The sequence below is a fragment of the Balaenoptera acutorostrata genome, chromosome 15 (genome assembly GCF_949987535.1).
Source record: "Balaenoptera acutorostrata chromosome 15, mBalAcu1.1, whole genome shotgun sequence".
Taxonomy (NCBI): domain Eukaryota; kingdom Metazoa; phylum Chordata; class Mammalia; order Artiodactyla; family Balaenopteridae; genus Balaenoptera; species Balaenoptera acutorostrata.
This window is the reverse complement of record NC_080078.1, coordinates 22,097,815-22,116,463: the sequence shown is the minus strand read 5'-3', so window position 1 is coordinate 22,116,463 and position 18,649 is coordinate 22,097,815. Positions and strand designations below refer to the sequence as shown.

At 47.2% G+C, this 18,649-nt stretch overlaps 1 protein-coding gene across 1 annotated transcript in view; it reads left to right on the top strand.

The window, feature by feature from the left end:
- EEF2K (eukaryotic elongation factor 2 kinase) overlaps positions 1-18,649 on the top strand; it is a 60,376-nt gene extending 41,727 nt beyond the window's left edge. Inside the window, exons 12-18 of the mRNA XM_007189957.3 lie at positions 1,359-1,436; positions 2,297-2,359; positions 3,808-3,942; positions 4,076-4,264; positions 8,895-9,019; positions 12,864-13,042; positions 14,742-18,649. Of these exons, the coding sequence (XP_007190019.1) occupies positions 1,359-1,436; positions 2,297-2,359; positions 3,808-3,942; positions 4,076-4,264; positions 8,895-9,019; positions 12,864-13,042; positions 14,742-14,851 (879 nt within the window). The 3' untranslated portion in view covers positions 14,852-18,649. The remainder of the gene's footprint in view (positions 1-1,358; positions 1,437-2,296; positions 2,360-3,807; positions 3,943-4,075; positions 4,265-8,894; positions 9,020-12,863; positions 13,043-14,741) is intronic.

Sequence of the window (18,649 nt, the reverse complement as noted above, 5' to 3'; positions counted from 1 at the left end):
TTTTTTTAATATAAATGTATTTGTTTATTTACTTATTTATTTTGGCTGCATTGGGTCTTCTTTGCTGTGCGCAGGCTTTCTCTAGTTGTAGCGAGCAGGGGCTACTCTTCGTTGCGGTGTGCGGGCTTCTCATTGTGGTGGCTTCTCTTGTTGCGGAGCATGGGCTCTAGGCACGCGGGTTTCAGTAGTTGTGGCACATGGGCTCAGTAGTTGTGGCCCATGGGCTCTAGAGCACAGGCTCAGTAGTTGTAGCGCACGGGCTTAGTTGCTCCGCAGCATGTGGGATCTTCCCAGACCAGGGCTCAAACCCGTGTCCCCTGCATTGGCAGGCGGATTCTTAACCACTGCACCACCCCCCTTTGCTTTTATTCTCCACCATTTCTCAGATGAGGACGCTGAGGTTTGGAGAGGTTAGCTGCCTTGACCAGGGTCTGACCTGGGGAGTTCAGAGCTGGGGTTTGAGTGAGGCTCTCTGTTGCCCGGCTTGGGAGTGGTTCCCAAGGGTGGGACGCGGGGCCCAAGGTCATGCAGAGTGGGTGCGAGGAGGGGGCTGCCTGGAGCTTTTAGGTATAGCCTGTGATCCAGTTTCAAAAAAAGCCTTTCACTCAGCACACTGAACACTTCAGTTTGGTTGTCTGTAAATTATACCTCAATTTAAAAAAAAAAAAAAAAAAAAGAACAGCTATTTGGCTCACACAGAACAAAGACCTGGGGGAGGGCGGTAGGAAGCCTGTGGTGCTTCTAGAAACCAGGGCAGGGTCCTTTTTAGAATAACGCAGCTCCTTCGGGTGGAGTGGATCCTGGCCAGACCAGAGACCAAGGATTCCACTGTGTATGTTCCATGGCGCCCATCTGTCTAGGAGACTGATCCAGGTTTTACATTTATGGTAGTGATACCAAGCTTCTTTTAAAAATATATTGACTTAAGTAAAATAAAATGGTTTATTTAAAGAAAAATAATAAGGGCTTCCCTGGTGGCACAGTGGTTGAGAATCTGCCTGCTAATGCAGGGGACACGGGTTCGAGCCCTGGTCTGGGAAGATCCCACATGCCGCAGGGCAGCTAGGCCCGTGAGCCACAACTGCTGAGCCTGCGTGTCTGGAGCCTGTGCTCCGCAACAAGAGAGGCCGCAATGGTGAGAGGCCCGCGCACCGCGATGAAGAGTGGCCTCCGCTTGCCACAACTAGAGAAAGCCCTCGCACAGAAACGAAGACCCAACACGCCAAAAATAAATAAATTAATTTTTAAAAAAATGAATAAAATTGAAAATCCCTTTAAAAAAAAAAGAAAAATAATAAAACAGAAGTATGAATTCATGAGAAGACCACTGAGACCCTAGGGCCATCTTCTCTCCGCAGGACTCTGAGAACAGTGGAGACAGCGGATACCCCAGTGAGAAGCGGGGTGAGCTGGACGACCCAGAGCCCCGAGAACATGTAAGAAACCCCAAGGAAATGAGAACAGAGTCCCCTGTTGCCTAGTTGTCCAGGAGAATAGAGAGCTGGGGCAGAGGGGGGAATGTGAATGGGTGGTAAGAGCATAAAGTAAATTAATAAATAAATCATTTCAGATAAAGATAAATGCAGGGCAGAAGATAAAACAGGGTAATGTGGACTAGTAAGTTTTAGTAAGGGGACAAGCATGGGGGATTGGACACAAGGTTGAACATGGCGGACACATCTTACAGTGAAGCTGGACCTCTGGTTGCTAAGTAGAGAGGATGCTGGGCAGTGGGCCAGAATGGTGCTGGTAGGTGGGAGGGCCCAGCTCAAAGGCACAGGATTCCAGCAGTCCCTCGGGAAGGCTCCAGAGGATGAAAGATGCCCTACGGTATCTTTTCAGCAGCATCCTGGTGCGGGTGGTCTTAGGCAGTATCAGCCAGTTAGAGGTTTTGCCAGGTGCCAGAATGGAGCACGAGCACTGCGGGCGGTCTTGCCAGGAGCCTCTGGTCTCGGCTTAGTTACTGCGAATATATATAGACAGGCGATGGGAGCTGTGGCTAAGCGAAGCACGTGGCCCAGTTTTCTTGGTGCCTGTCTGCTGGGATCCTGTGCCTTTGAGTCGGTTCCGTCCACGCACATGGTGAGAGCGAGAGGGAGGCTGCGGCTGCCCCAGCACATCAGTCCTGCCTGTTATCCAGCATCCTCTCTGCTTGGCAGACGAAGGTGCCAGCTTCCTGGGGGGCCGAGCCAGTTCCCTGAGGAGGATCCCCTGGGGGGGCTGGACCGGTTCCCCCGAAGGAGGTTCTTGGGAGGCAGGCTGCTCTTTGGATCACTCTAATCTATGTCTCCATCAGGGCCACTCAAACAGTAACCGGAGGTACGAGTCGGACGAAGACAGCCTGGGCAGCTCCGGACGGGTAATGTGCCCCCAGGAATCCTCGTCGTGGCTGCGTGCTTGCCTTTTTCAGACTCTGTTTCTGTTTCTTCCCCCTCACGTCATGTCACTTCTGCCTGCCCAGGTGCTTCGCATGTCTCCTAAAGGACGATTTTGCAAAGGAGCCAGTCCCCTCGGCAAATACTTTTTGAGCTCCTGGGTGTGACGCTGCGGGATCAGCGGGGAGAATTAGAGAAGATCAGGATGGCCTGTCCTGGAGGCCACAGCTCACAACGCCTTCCAGTATACGTTAATTTATGTCTAGGGAGTTCCCTGGTGGCCTAGCGGTTAGAATTGCGGGCTTTCATTGCCGTGGCCCGGGTTCAATCCCTGGTTGGGGAAGTTCGCACAAGCTGCGTGGTGCAGCCCCCAAAAATTTAATTCTTGCAGCCACCCACTGAGACAGGCTAATGTTATTCATCCTCTTTTGATGTATGAGAAAAAGGGGGTCTTAAGCGACTCTCCCCAGGTTACCCGGCTAATAGTTGGAAGAAGTATCTCAGGTGATTATCATCAGGCCGGTGTGGGAAAGACCAGCCTCTGAAACACTCTTCTCTAGCTGACTCTGAACCACATTTTGAACCTCTTACCCTCCAGCCTTTGCTAAGGCGAGTCTCTCTCCTGCCTGCAAGGTCCTTCCTCCCCTGTGGTGATACCTCCTCAAGCCTGTCTGCTCTCCCAGGCTGGACCCCAGTGGCACCTTCTCCAGGAGCCTTCCCTGATCCCCGGGGCAGGCTTGACTCTTGCTGCTTCCAGAACACAGATTATTTATCACGCAGTATTTCCTTACCACAAGGTATTTCTCAATCAGGTCAAGGCCACAGCGTGGTGCGGAGGCAGGGTCGTTCGATCCCAGCACCACTGACATTCTGGGCTGGGTCATTCTTTTTTGTGGAGGATGCCCGGTGCATTGTAGGATGTTTAGTGTGCGTACACACAGACACACACACACAGCAGCCTGGCTCTGTCCTGCGAGAACTTTGGACAGGGGTGTTTTTAGCTGGGAGACCTGATGTGTTTTTCTAAGCCCATCTCCTGAAGGTCCCTGTGGATGCACAGGGAAAGCACAGTGGATTTGCTGCCAGGTCTGAAGTCAGGCTCTTCTGGTGCCTTGTGTGGGGAGCTGGCAGAGGAGCAGCTGAGGGTCGAAACTCCCCGACCTAAGTCAGATGGATAAGTGAGGAGGCACTTCTTTGAACTGCTGCAGTGCAGTGTGCTAGCCTTTGTGTCCTGTTGCTACAACATTCCCTCAGTGCCCACAAGCTGGCATAATTCAAGTGACTGGAAATGGAGCCGGGTTTGTCCAAGAAAACTTGACACCGTACAGGTCCACGCCCCTTAACTTGCCAGGCCGACTTTCGCAGCTGGGAGGGTGCGTCTATCCCCAGCCCCTCGCTTCTCTGGCCTGTAAATGCCCGGTCCTCCCTTCAGGTCTGTGTGGAGAAGTGGAATCTCCTCAACTCCTCCCGTCTCCACCTGCCGAGGCCTTCAGCCGTAGCCCTGGAAGTGCAGAGGCTCAACGCTCTGGACCTTGAGAAGAGAATCGGGAAGTCCATTTTGGGGAAGGTATGGTGATGCCCTCTCTGCATTAATCTGGTGCCTCCCCCAAGAATCGCTTCCTCCCCCAGGCTGGCTGGGAGGCCCTTGGCTGGGGCTGCGGCCTCCAGGCAGCCAGGCCCACCTGCCGTCTGTGTGGCAGGTCCATCTGGCCATGGTGCGCTACCATGAGGGCGGGCGCTTCTGCGAGAAGGACGAGGAGTGGGACCGGGAGTCTGCGATCTTCCACCTGGAGCACGCGGCCGACCTGGGCGAGCTGGAGGCCATCGTGGGCCTGGGACTCATGTACTCGCAGCTGCCCCACCACATCCTGGCGGACGTCTCCCTGAAGGTGAGGGGAGCGGGGGCTCAGTCAACCCATCACCCTTCCCTCCCTGGGTTTATGCCTCAGAAATTTCCCAAGCATCAGTTTGGGACCAGGCACTTCCAAGTTAGTTGGCGCTGACAGAATTGGTCTCTGGCCTTGGGGACTGAGTGGAAGGTGACAGTCACATTCCCAGGCAGTTGCGATGTGGTGCGGTGGGAGAAGCAGAAGATGCTACTGCAAATAAATGAGGAAGGGGCGTAGCTGGGGTTTCTTGATTGGCAGTTCCAGCTCTGTCCCTAGTGGCTAGAACAAGCCTGGCACACACTAGATAATCAGCATTCGTCTGTGGAACGAATGAATAAAGTGATCCCTAAGGTAGACCTGCAGGCCCAGTGGAGTCAGTCAGGCAGAGTGTGGGAGGGGGAGCGTGGGCAGAGGGGACAGCGCGGGCCCAGGCCCTGGGGAGACAGGGTTGGGGTGAGAGGACAGGAGGCCATCAGTGCAGCTGGAGTGTGGAGCGTGAGAAGGTGCAGGAGATGAGGCTGGAGAGGGGCCCGGGCAGGATGGGTGTGATGGGAATCTGTGAGGGTGTCTGCTCCCTCATCACTCCCCTGGTCTATGGGCACAGTGGACAGGACCTGACGTGGCCTAGGGAGTGTGATCCTTTCCTTAGAGAAGTTGAGAGGCCCTTGGTGTGCACATGCTCCCAGCGTAAATGTCTCCAGCTCTCTGTCACGTGGGCCAGGCTTGCAGCCGGACAAGGCTGGGCCTGGTGTGGGCACAGGGCACCAGCCCTACTCTGTGGGCCTCGCCATGGCCCAGCAGGTTGGGGGTCTCAGACTGGAAGAGGGTGTGGGAAGACACCCAAAAGTCCTTGATTTATTTAACTTTTAAAATAGTTAATACATTCATGTGACGAAAAGTTTTTTTAATGTGAAAAGGTTTACAGTGAAAACTCTCCCTCCCACCTTTTCCTCCATCTTCTCATTCTCCTGATAACAGGTAACCATCGTTATTAGTTTCTCACATGTAATTCCAAGAGGGTATTCATTTCCTAGGGCTGCCATAACTAATAACCACAAACTGGGGGGCTTAAAACAACAGAAATTCATTCTCTCACGGTTCTAGAGGCCAGAAGTCCAAAATCAGTGTGTTGACAGGCCATGATTTTCTAGCTTCTAGTGACTGGAGGCAATCTTGGGTGTTCCTTGGTCTGTAGGTACTTCACTCCAATCTCTGTTTCCATCTTCACATGGCCTTTTCTCTGTGTTTGTGTCTCTGTGCCTCTGTGTCTCTTTTTTTATGAAGACACCCATCCTATGGAGTTTAGGGCCCACCCTACTCCAGTCTGCCCTCATCTTAACTAGTTACATCTGTCTGTTTGGAAAGACCCTATTTCTGCAGTGTCCTGCAGACTTTTTCCCTCAGTGCTGTAGAGACAGCTTCCGCATTCTTTTTGATAGCTGAGTAACATTCCATTGTACAGGTACTTTATTTAACCTGTGCCCTGTTGATGGACACTTGGGTTGGTTCCATTCTTATGATATCTCAAAAATTGCTGCAGTGACCAGACTTGGACATACTAAGTTGAACCATTTTTGTAGGTCATGAAGGTAGAATATTGGCAGTTTCATATGGTTCAGTCAAATACATCCTTTGGCATGCGGTCAGGGGTAACTTACAGCCATTTTTATTTCCTGTTTTAGATGGTGAAGGGCAGGCTTGGTTGGGGGAGGGGATTTTGACAGGCGGATGATTTGTTCCTCTTTCTCTCGTCTCCATGCTCCCTGAGGAGTGGAGCATGAATGTATCTGAGGAGTGGACTGAATATATCTCATTTAGCCAGTGGTGTGCTGATAAATGCTTAACAACTGGCTCTTGCAGGTGGGGAGGGAATGTTTGCACATATATGTATGTACATTTATTATACATCTACTTGTAAGTTTATTATACATTTACAGATATAAGGAATGTGGAGCATACAGTTTACAAATCATAAAAATACTCTATTGTGAATTCTATATAGTCAATTGATCCTCACAGAATTCTTTTGCTAATTTTTGTGGAACTCATGTCTGTAGCCCACCTTTGGTTGCAGTTGATGGAGGCGTGAAGTTCTGACATTAGATACTGGTTGATACTTTCACTTACTTTAGTGAGTAAGATGAAAGTGAAATAAGCAAGTCCTTTGTCAGAGTTGGAACTTCATTTATTTGCTGCTGATACGAGCAACTTCTTTGCTGAATCAGACGATAGTTTTAAATACTGAAGAATTTCTCCAGTTTCTTGTGCTAGTCACAATGTAATGGCTACAGACACTTTCAAATTAATCTGCATTATTAATATTTTTGGCCATCTCGTGGTATAACTGCTTCTACCATGGCCAATGTGCAAGCACTAAGATGACATCACTGAGCACGGAGTTGGAGGAAACGCACAACAGCACACCATTATATAGCATGTCCACCATGAAGATTCCACAGGCTGGTGATTCTCGACCAGTCATTTTGCCTCCTCCTTCTCCAGGGGACACTTGGCAGTGTCTGGAGACATCTTTGGTTGTCACAACTCTGGGAGTGCAACTGGCATCTAGTGGGTAGAGGGCAGGGATGCTTCCAAACATCTACAATGCACAGGACAGTCCCTGTAACACAGAATTATGTCATCTAAAATGCCAGTAGTGCCAAGGTTGAGAAGCCCTGCAATAGATATAAATAACCTCAAGAGGACAGACAACAGTAAAATATAGTAAAATCATTAGGAAGTGATGACCTTTGGGTATTTGTTACCTTTCATTTAATTGTAAGTGTACATAATTTAATTTTTAATAATGGCTGTGTTTTATGACTGGCTTGCTTTCACATCGGTTCTCACAAGCCTGCAGAGCCGGCTCCAGCGTACCCACTGCGTTTGGCCTGTTCTCCCAGCATCTGGCACAGAGAGGACACTCAGAAGGGTTTGAGGCCTGAATAAAGGAATGCCAGGGTCCAGGATGAGTGGTTAGGGGCCAGGACTGGGGAGACCACTCTCGCTGAGACTCCCTGGTAACTCTCCCTGTGATCTCAGGCTGTTTACACCAACTGCACCTGAGCACCTTTGTAAAGGGATGTAGAAGCTATTTCAGTTTTCTCATCTGCAGGTGTCCCAAAGGCCTTTCTCTCCAGGACAGAATCTGGCAGCAAAGAAAACCATGGCCACATGCCCTGAAAGGCTGCTGGCCCATCTCCCGCTTTCCCCAAAGCCCCCATTCTTAGGGCCTTTTCCTGTTGTCTTGCTAAGACATTCATTTATCCAGCACATGCTTTTTCAGTATCTCCTACACTCTGGGCACCGTCCTAGGTTCTTATTCACAACAGCAAACTTTTCAGGCAGATAAGGTTGTAATACAGATAATAATTAACAAATGAAAATATTTCCAACAGAAGTAAAAATAACTGACCTTTATTGAGCACTGCCTGTGCCAAGCATTGTTCTTAAGTGCTGGGGGGAAATTGTGATAGGGAATGAGATCAGGAGGGACTGGATACGGGCTTCCTTGGTGGTGCAGGGGTTAAGAGTCTGCCTGCCAGTGCAGGGGACACGGGTTCGAGCCCTGGTCCGGGAAGATCCCACATGCCATGGAGCAACTAAGCCCATGCGCCACAACTACTGAGCCTGTGCTCTAGAGCCCGCGGGCCACAACTACTGAAGCCCGTGTGCCTACAGCGTGTGCTCTGCAACAAGAGAAGCCCTGCAATGAGAAGCCCACGCACCGCAACAAAGAGTAGCCCCTGCCTGCTGCAATTAGAGGAAGACCACGCGCAGCAACGAAGACCCAATGCAGCCAAAAATAAATAAATAAAATAAATAAATTTATTTAAAAAAAAATTTACGCCAAGTGAAAAAAGCCAGTCACACTAAACCACATGTTTTTTGTTTTGTTTTGTTTTTTGGCTGAGCCAAGCGGCATGCGAGATCCTAGTTCCCTGACCAGGGATCGGACCCGCGCCCCTTGCAGGGGAAGCGCAGATTCTTAACCCCTGGACCGCCAGGGAAGTCCATAGACCACATGTTATATGATTACATTTATATAAAATATCCAGAATAGGGAAATCTCTAGAAACAGAATGTAGATTAGTGGTTGCCTAGGGCTGGGTGGGATGGAACAATTGGGAGGTAATGGTTAGAGGGTATGGTGTTTTGAATCCTTCTCAGCTTGATGAAAATATCCTGAAATTGATTATGGTGCTGGTTGCACAATCTGTGATTATACTAAGAACTATTGAGTTGTACACTTTCAATGAGTGAGTTGTATGTTTTGTGAATTATATGTCAATAAAGGTGCTAAAAAATGTAAAAAGAATTGGAAGCAGGGAGCCCCTGCTGGAGGCGAGAGATGATGTGGTCTCTGGAGGAATCAGAGCAGATAGAGGAGAGCGAGCGGGAGTGAGCTAAGCTTCCATTTCTCCCTGCCTGATGGGAACCCCCAGGAGCTCTTCGCAGCAGGGGAAGCCCTGTTCTCTTTCTCACGATGTGCAATTCTACTGCAGCCCCGGCCTGGAGCTCTCAAAACAATTCAAGAAACAGGGAAAAGATTGATGAGTGAGATTCTGGCAGCCCCTCCCGTGTAAGCCTCATTTCCTTTTCTCTCCCCGTCTTTGGTTTGTGTTAACAGGAGACAGAAGAGAATAAAACCAAAGGATTTGATTACTTACTGAAGGCAGCTGAAGCTGGCGACAGACAGTCCATGATCCTGGTGGCACGAGCCTTTGACACTGGCCAGAACCTCAGCCCAGACAGGTACTGTGGCCATGGCTCAGGTGACACTGGTGGGAACCTGGGCTGCAGGTGGGAGCTTCCCCTCCGGTGTTAGGACAGACCTGGGTTCCAGATATGTCTCCCCTGAGTACCAGCCCAGTGGCCGTGGGCAAGTAGTTTTACCTCCCTGGCCTCAGTTTCTTCACTGTGTAAAATGGAAGCTATTATAGAACCTGCATCCTAGGGCGGTTGTGTGTCACTGTATGAGGGTTAAATGAGATGCTGCCTGTAATCCTCACTGTGCCTGAGAAAGAGTGTGAAAGGATACGTAGCATCAGGTCCAGAGCGGTTGTCCTTAGATGTTAGAATTAGGGGTGATTTTAATTGACTCTTCCTACTTTTGTTTTTATTCTTACTATTTTTCACTTCTGAGAGGGAGGGGAGGGAAGGAAGCAAGCTCCAGGGGAGTTCAAGCCTGGTGTGAGTTTCCCAGAGTGGTTTTAAGACTCCTGATGGCTACAACCCTGCAGGTATCAACAGCTTTTCAGTTATCCCTCTGGCAGAGATGCCAGGACTGGGTTCTGCGGTGGGAAGAGGAGAGAATGGCAGCTTCATCTTGGCTCTTTGGCTTGGCCAGTGGGAGGTCCCAGAAATCCAGGAGCAGAGGACGGTTGGGGGAATTGAACTCTTAGTGGGACACATTGCTCACCCTCTGTGGCTCCCAGTGGATCTCGGCTTCCCCCTGTTGTCCTCAGGCGCAGGGAGCAGGGTGGGCACATTCATTGTCTAAACCTCCAGGATTGGGGCAGTTTGGCAGTTCCCTCCTCTGTGGGTCAAGTGTTCATGTCCCTCTCACTGGGTATAGAAGGAAAGTCAGGGCTGTGGGTCTGTCACATCAAGCTCTCAGGGTCTAAAACATCTGGATACATGACATCCTGCCTGAATTACATGTCATGCAAACATTTGTCAGCTACCTACTGTGTTGTAACAGTAATGCTCCCCTATATTTGGATGCACTTTCATATCTGTGATTTTATTTCACTGAGAACTAGAATTGGGTCTCCTGCATCTCTTCAGTCCCAGTGCTTAGTGCAGGGCCTGGCTCAGTAGTTGTTTGAATGAATGAACCAACACATCTCTTTGACACAGACAGGGCAGGCATTTGGGGGCTTATTTTATGGATGAGTAAACTGTAGTTCTGAGAAGTGAAGGGGCTTGTCCATAGTCAAGTAGCCAGTAAGTAGTGGAGCCAAAACTTAGGTCTTTTCACCTCTCCTCCAGTAGACTGTACATTAGCCTGCTTCTTAGGGGACTCAGAATTACACTGGCATGGAGGGGAGGTAAACAAAACAGACACGACACAATTGTGTCCGATCAAATGCCAACATCTGTGGTGCCCATTGAGTGCAGTGGGGAAGCACCACTGCATGGGTGTGGGGAGCTGGAGCTGGGCATTGAATATCTGTATCTGAGGCCCTTAAAAAAAATCTTTGCTGTATGTGTTTTCTCCTTATGTCCTCTGTCTACTTTCTCTTTTTAATTTGAGACAATAGGTTTTTTGTTTTTGATTTGTAAGAAATATATATATATATATATATATATATATATATATATTCCCCCCCCTTCCCCACCGTGTGGCATGCAGGATCTTAGTTCCCCAACCAGGGATTGAACCCATGCCCCCCTGCTGTGGAAGTGTGGAGTCCTAACCACTGGACCACCAGGGAATTCCGTGTAAAAAATTTTAATATATTAAGACTGTTAACTCTGGTATATGAGTTGGCTTTAAAAAAATTTTCTGAGATGGCTACCAAAAAAAAAAAAGGTAGTGTTAAATTAAAAAAAAAAAAGGCTTCCCTGGTGGTCCTTTGGTTAAGACTCCGCGCTTCCACTGCAGGGAGCATGGGTTCGATCCTTGGTGTGGGAAGTTCCACATGCCACAAGGTGTGGCCAGAAAAAAACAGAGATGGCTATCATAGATTTGGGGGGGCAGGGGATGGCACATGTGCCACACAATGACCATTGTTTATTGGGTCTGGGGACATGCTGGTTTTTAATATTTTGTAGTTAAATCTATCAAGATTTTCTTCTATAGCTTCTGCTATAGTCTTTTTCTTACTCTTCTTCCTCATTCCAACCAGCTCCAGCCTCTTCCATTCAGGGAGCATTAATTGAGGGTCAGCTATTTGCATTTTAAGGGGTTTTGACCCCCTTAGAAGTTACCATCTCATAGGACAAGGAAAAGTCATTGGAAATTCCAAGGCAGGGTAGACATGCTAACCGCTGGGTGCAGAGTTGGGTAGGGGTGGGTGGGGAGAGAGTAGGCCCTTTCCCTTCTTCTACATTTAATGTGTTGGGGGGATTCTGCCTTGCCCTTCAAGACTGGGGAGGGTCAAAGCTGAAAGAAGTGAGATCATCTAGTTTAGTGGCTTCCAATCCACTGTTAAAACCCTGGTTTTTTGGGTGTGTCACCAGTAATTTTCAAATAACCTGGACTCCATTTTATTTTATAAAAAAGGGAAGTTATCTCCTGACACCATCCTAGCCAGCCACTTCAACAGACATTTAGAGAGGCTGTGCTGTTTGCCAGGCCCTGGGAATGCAGCAGTGAATAGAACAGATAAGGTCCTGACCTTTTTGGGGCTTATGTTCTAGTCAGGGAAACCATAATAAGCAAGTAAATAAGTAAACAGGAGAATTACAGATTGAGGTGATTATAAGAAATAGGGTGTTTGGGGACAGCATTTCTGAAGAAGTTGAGCTCAGGTTGGAGAGATGAGGAGCCAGGTATGGGAAGAGTTGAAGGAAGGACGTTCTAAGCAGAGGGAGCAACAGGTACAAAAGCCAAGGAGCAGACAGGAGCTGGCACGTTCGGGGAGGAGAACGTGACCCAGCGAGCCTGGCATGGGAGGAGGTTGACAGGAGCTAAGACTGGAGGGTAGAGCCAGGTCCATAAATATATAGCTGTTGCTCCTGGAACATTTCATGAGGCCCATAGACCTTCTTATCTGTGTCTCTCTTTGCTCGTTCCTGATGTACTCTAAATAGTTACTCACATGTTTGGTAATATACATTAGTACACCCCAAGGAAAAGAGTCCACTGCCCTGTTTGCTCTTTATTTTGTATTGTTCAGATTCAGCTGGAACTTGAATTCAGCATACGCCCTTGGTGGTTTGGCCATTCATGTGCTGCAGTAGGAGAAAGAGTTGAGGGTAGAGGGCAGAGCCAGAAGGGGGAAGTCAGCTATTCCGGGTAAACTCTGCATTTGCTGGAGTAGAGCCAGAGCTGGCCAGAAGAGGCAGAGCAAAAGATGGGGCTGAATGACTGCTGTGAGAAGGCTCTGGAGGCCTCGACAAAGAGTCCCCCACCCACCTTCTCTCCTGTGTGAGTCATAGGGCAAATTGGCTGGGATACCAGCCACTGCTAATGCAAAAATCACCCATACGGTGATTTTTTTTTTTTTTTTTTTTGCCTCACCATGCGGCTTTCAGGACCTTAGTTCCATGACCAGAGACTGAACCCGGGCCACAGCAGTGAAAGCGCTGAGTCCTAATCACTGCACCACCAGGGAATTCCCATAGGGTGATTTTGTGCAAATGAGGAAAGTGTTCCCCTTCCTCAAGATGCTCTACTTCCATCTGTTGGAAAATTGTTGTACTATACCAATTTTTTTAGGGAAAATGCTTGACCGCTATTGTAATAAGTATGTAAATCTACAATGTGAATGACACCCTTTAGATGTGGTGGCATTGGGTACTATGCGTCCTGAATCATAGGTGGTGGCCCCATTGGGATTCCTGACTTACCCTTCCTGCTGATGGGCCTCCTCCTTCCTGCCCTGTTGCTATGGTAACTTCCCTCTTTTCCTCTGTATCTCTTGGCAAGGTCCCAAAGCTGGCCAGAGGCTCTACTCTGGTACAACACTGCCCTGGAGACAACTGACTGTGATGAAGGTGGGGAGTATGATGGGATGCAAGATGAGCCCCGGTATCTGCTTCTGGCCAGGGAGGCAGAGATGCTGTTCACAGGCGGCTGTGGGCTGGAGAAGAACCCGCAGAGATCAGGTAGGGCCTGGTAGACCTGCCCCTGGGGTGGGACAGTGCTAGACAGTGAGAGACATAATTCCTGTCTCGCTGGGAATTACAACAACATGCAAGACTGAGTCTCTTCTTTCAGTTCTGGTTGGGAGAAAGATTTGTACTGGCCCTGTATTTTTGCCAGGCTGGATACCCACATGATGCTGGCTTAGAAGGGGGCTTTATGCAGTTGGTATGCAGACGAACATTTTTATTTTAATAGTCAAATATTAGGAGTTTGGGAGGTTTGTTTGTAATTCACAAATTGAGCTGACATTTTCATAACATAAAATTCAACATTTTAAAGTGTAAAGTTCAGTGGTTTTTAGTATATTCACAGTATTATGCCATCATCAGCACTACCTAATTCCAGAACATTTCCATCACACCAGAATAAAACCTGGTACCTGTTAGCAGCGACTCCCTATTTCCCCCTCCCTCCATCCCTGGCAACCACTAACCTACTTTTCATCTTTATAGATTTACTTATTCTGGTCGTTTCATATAAATGGGATCGTATAATAGGTGACCTTTTGTGTCTTGGCTTCTTTCAAGGTTCATTCATGTTGTAGCATGTATCAGTCCTTTATTCCTTTTTATTGCTGCATAATATTCTATTGTATAGATACTACATTTTGTTTATACATTCATCAGTTGATTCACACTTTTATATATATATGAAATATATATGTGTATTTATTTTTTTATTTTGGGGCTGCATTGGGTCTTCGTTGCTGCGTGCGGGCTTTCTCTAGTTGCGATGAGCGGGGGCTACTCTTCCTTGCAGCGTGTGGGCTTCTCATTGCAGTGGCTTCTCTTGTTGCAGAGCACAGGCTCTATTGACACAGGCTTCAGTAGTTGCAGCACGCGGGCTCAGTAGTTGTGGTGCGCGAGCTCTAGGGTGCGTGGACTTCAGTAGTTGTGGCGTGCAGGCTCAGTAGTTGTGCATGGGCTTAGTTGCTCCGCGGCATGTGGGATCTCCCCGGACCAGGGATCGAACCCGTGTTCCCTGCATTGGCAGGTGGATTCTTAACCACTGCACCACCAGGGAAGTCCCTATATGTATTTTTTTAAATAACATGATAGACATACTGAACTCCTGATTTCACAGGTATAGGATGAGGCTAAGTTTAAAAGTTTTTTTTTAAGGTGGTGTAACAAAATCAAGCAAATAATACTGCAACTCTACAATCCTTTATTTGAAACTTCTAAATCCAAAAAGCTCTGAAAACCAAGTGTTTTTATATGTTTTGCACAAATTCGTTTGGTGGCAAAACCTGTCCAGAACTGACATGAGGTTGTTCATAATTTTTATTTCTTATACTTTATCTTTTCTACTTTCATATATTCCCAATTTGCCCTGTAAAAGCCCTCAGCCTGATTCTCATTGGCTCAGTTGGAATCACCTACCCATCCCTAAACCAATCACTGTGCTTATTGAGATGGCTTACTCTGATTGGCTGTGCCTAAATGTGGACCAGTCCCTGTGGCCTGGTGGGGAATGGGGAAGTGCTTTGATTGTCCAGGCTTGAATCACATGCCCACCCAGAGCCCCACCCAGGTTATGTGGAAGGAGAGGCAAGAAAGGGTAACCTCAGGGTGATCTTCTAGAGAGGGGGTCGGGGACACTGGGTGGCAAAAATAACAGGTGCTTCACCTCTTTGTGTCCCACTTTACTTTCTTTCAGGCGACTTGTACACCAAGGCAGCCGAGGCAGCAATGGAAGCCATGAAGGGCCGGCTGGCCAACCAGTACTACGAGAAAGCCGAGGAGGCCTGGGCACAGATGGAAGAATAACTTGCTGGAAAAATCACTGCCAGCCAGTCCCAAGCTAAAGGGCTAGGAGTGGGGGAAAGAAAAAGACTTCTTTGCTTATTTAGGGTTGTTTTGGGGCCGGAGGAGGCAAATATTTTTAGTGTGTTGTAAATCTACTTTTGTATTTTATTGTTGACTCTTGAAAATGTCTTTGCTACCAGTGGAGACACTGCAGCTGTCCCCTAGGGCAGCATTTTGGGGGAGGGGGATTGAAAAAGCAGCCTAATGAACCAACATATCTCTTTGAGGTTCTTCTTCTGTGTTTTGTTGTTGTTATTGTTGGTTTTTGTCATGAGATGTAAGAAAATGTATCTTTTCTCCCCTGGATGGAAAATACTAAGGCTTTGCTCATCAGCCTTTTCAGGCTGGGCTGAAATCTCAGGCCCACAGAGCCTGTGTTTCCTGAGTCAGGATGCGATGGGGTACAGTAGAGCTGCACATTAACTTTCCATGGGGTGTGTAGTGTCATGACTTTGTGCAAAGCCTTCTTTCTCAGAGCGTTTGGAAGTGTGCTGGCATTTTTTGGTGGATGTGAGACTGTACATCACCCAGGCCCCCTTCTGTCATGGGGGAGGACCCGCACACTCTTTTCTTTTTTGGGGGGATCTTAGTTCCCCAACCAGGAATTGAACCCGGGCCCTCAGCAGTGAAAGTGCCGTGTCCTAACCACAGGCCCGCCAGGGAATTCCCATGTTTTCTAATCTTTCAGTTTAATGTCCTTCCTGAAATGCAGCTTATTTTCTGGAATACAGCCAAATTCCATTCTGAAGCATGCTGTCTACAGTGGGCTTTACAAAACAGGTTTGATTTCTATATGCACACTTTTACTACCTCTAACTCCTCCATCAGCTACTGTGCACCTTTTTGGGCGCACCTCAGAGCTTTTACATGTAAGGACAGTGGCTTGGAAAGCTGGAGCCTGTCCTCCAAGCGGACATGTACCCTGCATCTCAATGGCAGCATCCACAATATACTGAAGTACCCTTGGTACCGTATTCCTCCGTATTTTCTTAGCACCTGGTGTTCTTATGAAGAATCTGCTCCCCAACCCCTGTCCTTGGCATTTTCTGCTTGAAGCTTGGTGATTTTCTTGTTATTTGCAGCAGGATGCTTTCAGCAGCAGTCCCTTGAGATTTGTCTAAGCTGTTGGAGAATGAAAGGGCAAGAACTGTAAACACTCATTAATTCCAGTGGTTTCCCCAGGGCCAGGCTATGGCTATCTGTATTTAATGAGCATTCTCTTTAGAAGGAATTCAGATTTAACACCAGTTTGATTTCAGTTGGTGTTTCAAATAGCAAAGAAAACAGACTGCTTTGATCAACCCCAAGTGCTAAAGCAGCCTCTCTTCCTTTGTTTAAAAATGAAAACATAAAAAAAACAGAGTGTAACATACAAACCATTCTTTTTTTTTTTTTTTTTGGCCGCACCACTCGGCTTGTGGGAACTTAGTTCCCCAGCCAGGGATTGAATCCGGTTCCTCCTGCAGTGGAAGCTCAGGGTCCTAACCACTGGACCTCCAGGGAATTTCCATACAAACCATTCTTACCTGTTCATTGAGACAGGTCCTTTAGCATGTTAGTGTTAAGTACTGTGAAGTCATGACCTTGTGCATGCATTAGGTTCCAAAGTTCAGTGTGTGCCCTAAAGGAAAAATCAAGCAGAGTCAAAATTACCCTTGAAAAATCCTTTAGAGCGCCTATAAATGACAGTATCCCTGTTTTTGTATTTGGACTCATCACAACCAGTTTCCTTTAGAAGTTGGAACTGATCACCCTTTTTCTGTTTGCACAGATCAAGTAGTTGGCTTGTCTTAAGTTGTTTGCGTGTTTTAAACCAGTGCATGTAGTTAATTTGCATTTGTTGAATGTAAGTTAGGAGCAACTTTATTTTGACTTATCTCTTCAAAGGTGTCAAGCCTCATAAAATTCATGCTTTTGTTAGTTCAACCAGCCTCCTTGCTCTTTGAGATTTTATTATGCAAATCATTTATGTTCCCTGACTACCTGTCTCATTTCTTAGTTATATGTCAGTGCTTTCCTCTAACACAGGGATCGACAACTTTTTTGTAAAGGGCCAGATAGTAAATATTTCAGGCTTTGCGGGCCATATGGTCTCTGTTGCAACTACTTAGTTCTGCTGTTGTAGTGCAGAAACATTGGTGACCGATACCTAAACGAATGAGCATGGCTGGCGTTCCAATAAAACTTTATTGACAAAACAGCCTGCCTGGGCTATAGTTTGCCAACCCCTGCTCTAATCCTGACTTAAGAGCCACTATATTAAACCCTGAGGGCAAGAGTCATCTCAGTTTTTATTTTGGTCTCCAGTGCTTAAAAACAGTGCCTTAGCACAGAGTAGGCACTCAGTAAATTCATGAACAATGGAGATCCAGCCCTAGTCACAGCACTCACTCTTTGTGGCTCTGGTTCCTCCAACCGGTTAATGATTCCTTGTCTGGATTGGCTTGAACGGTCACCCCTGTAATTCCACCCACTCACATGGCCTTAATGTCAGGGCAGTCCCCTTCTCCTGCAGGAGGCTGGGATAGCTAGGCAAATGCTTCTTTAAGGACCATTGAGAGCAAAATGATCTGCAAAATACTGAGATCCTTCTGAGCCAGCAGAACTTATTCCACTTTCAAAAGCTAGTTCTGTGCCTTCTAAAGCTGGTTAGGGCATCTTTTTCCACAAATGCTAGACATGCCAAAAAAAAAAAAAAAGCAAAAAATAAAAAAACCCCAGGACATTCCAGCCCAGCTGGGGAGACATCAGAAACTCTTTTCAGGTGCAAGAAACAGGGGAAGGTCCAGGAGATTAGCAGAGTCGGAGATGTAATTTGCATCTTCAATCACAGATGGAGAATCCAAGGTTCTGAAAGGTAGACTCTTTCCAAGTACCCTGCTGGTTAGAGGCTAAGCTGGAGCTAGGATTTGAGAGCTGCTTTTATTTAGAGGATCCTGGGAATAAAATTTAAAGTTAAACTGGAGTGTAATGTCTCTTTCAGTTTTGCTGCAGGTTTAAAAAGAAAAAAAGCAGGCTTTATGGATGTAAGTAGGAAAAAATCCCTAACCCCTGTGCACCTGGATATCCTTATCCCCTCCTCCTCACCTGAGGCCCTGTGGGAATTTATCATCAAATGCAACCTTGATGAACCAAGCCAGGTAAATTAGTGTCGTTGCTGTTTTAGTGACTTCATTTCCTTTCGTCCCAGCACATTTGTCTGCAGTACTAGACATGTTTTACAAATCAACAAATGTTTACACAAGTATATGCAGCTTGTGTGGGGGAAAGGAGATAAAATATGCATATTCTCTGCATTTGTGCCTGTTACTCACTTTTCTAATCTCTGCGGTACCCCTTTAACCTAGACAAGGTGTACACTGGGTAGACCCAGAGAAGTGGCTTGCATTATAGATTTATTTTTGAATATATATTAAGTTCCATTTTGCCTTTCTTTCTTGGTTTCTTTCTTTCTAGTCTCAAATTCAAATGTCTCCTGGTAACACATGAGTGAAGTAGCTGGGTGGAGGTGGGGTGAATTGGAGGGCTCAGCCCCACCTGAAAGAGGCAGCCCAGATTCAGCTCCGAATGGTTGTCCCCATGGGGAGTGTGGGCCCAGTGTTGCCCCATTTTCCAATTTTTCAAGCTGCTGAAAATTGGATTTTTTTATGCAAGGTTTCTTGATTTTTAACATTTCTAATAAATTCTTATAAAACAAAAACTTCTAGATTTGGCACATACATTTTCTGTTTGCTGTAAATAAAGGATGTGTACCTCTTC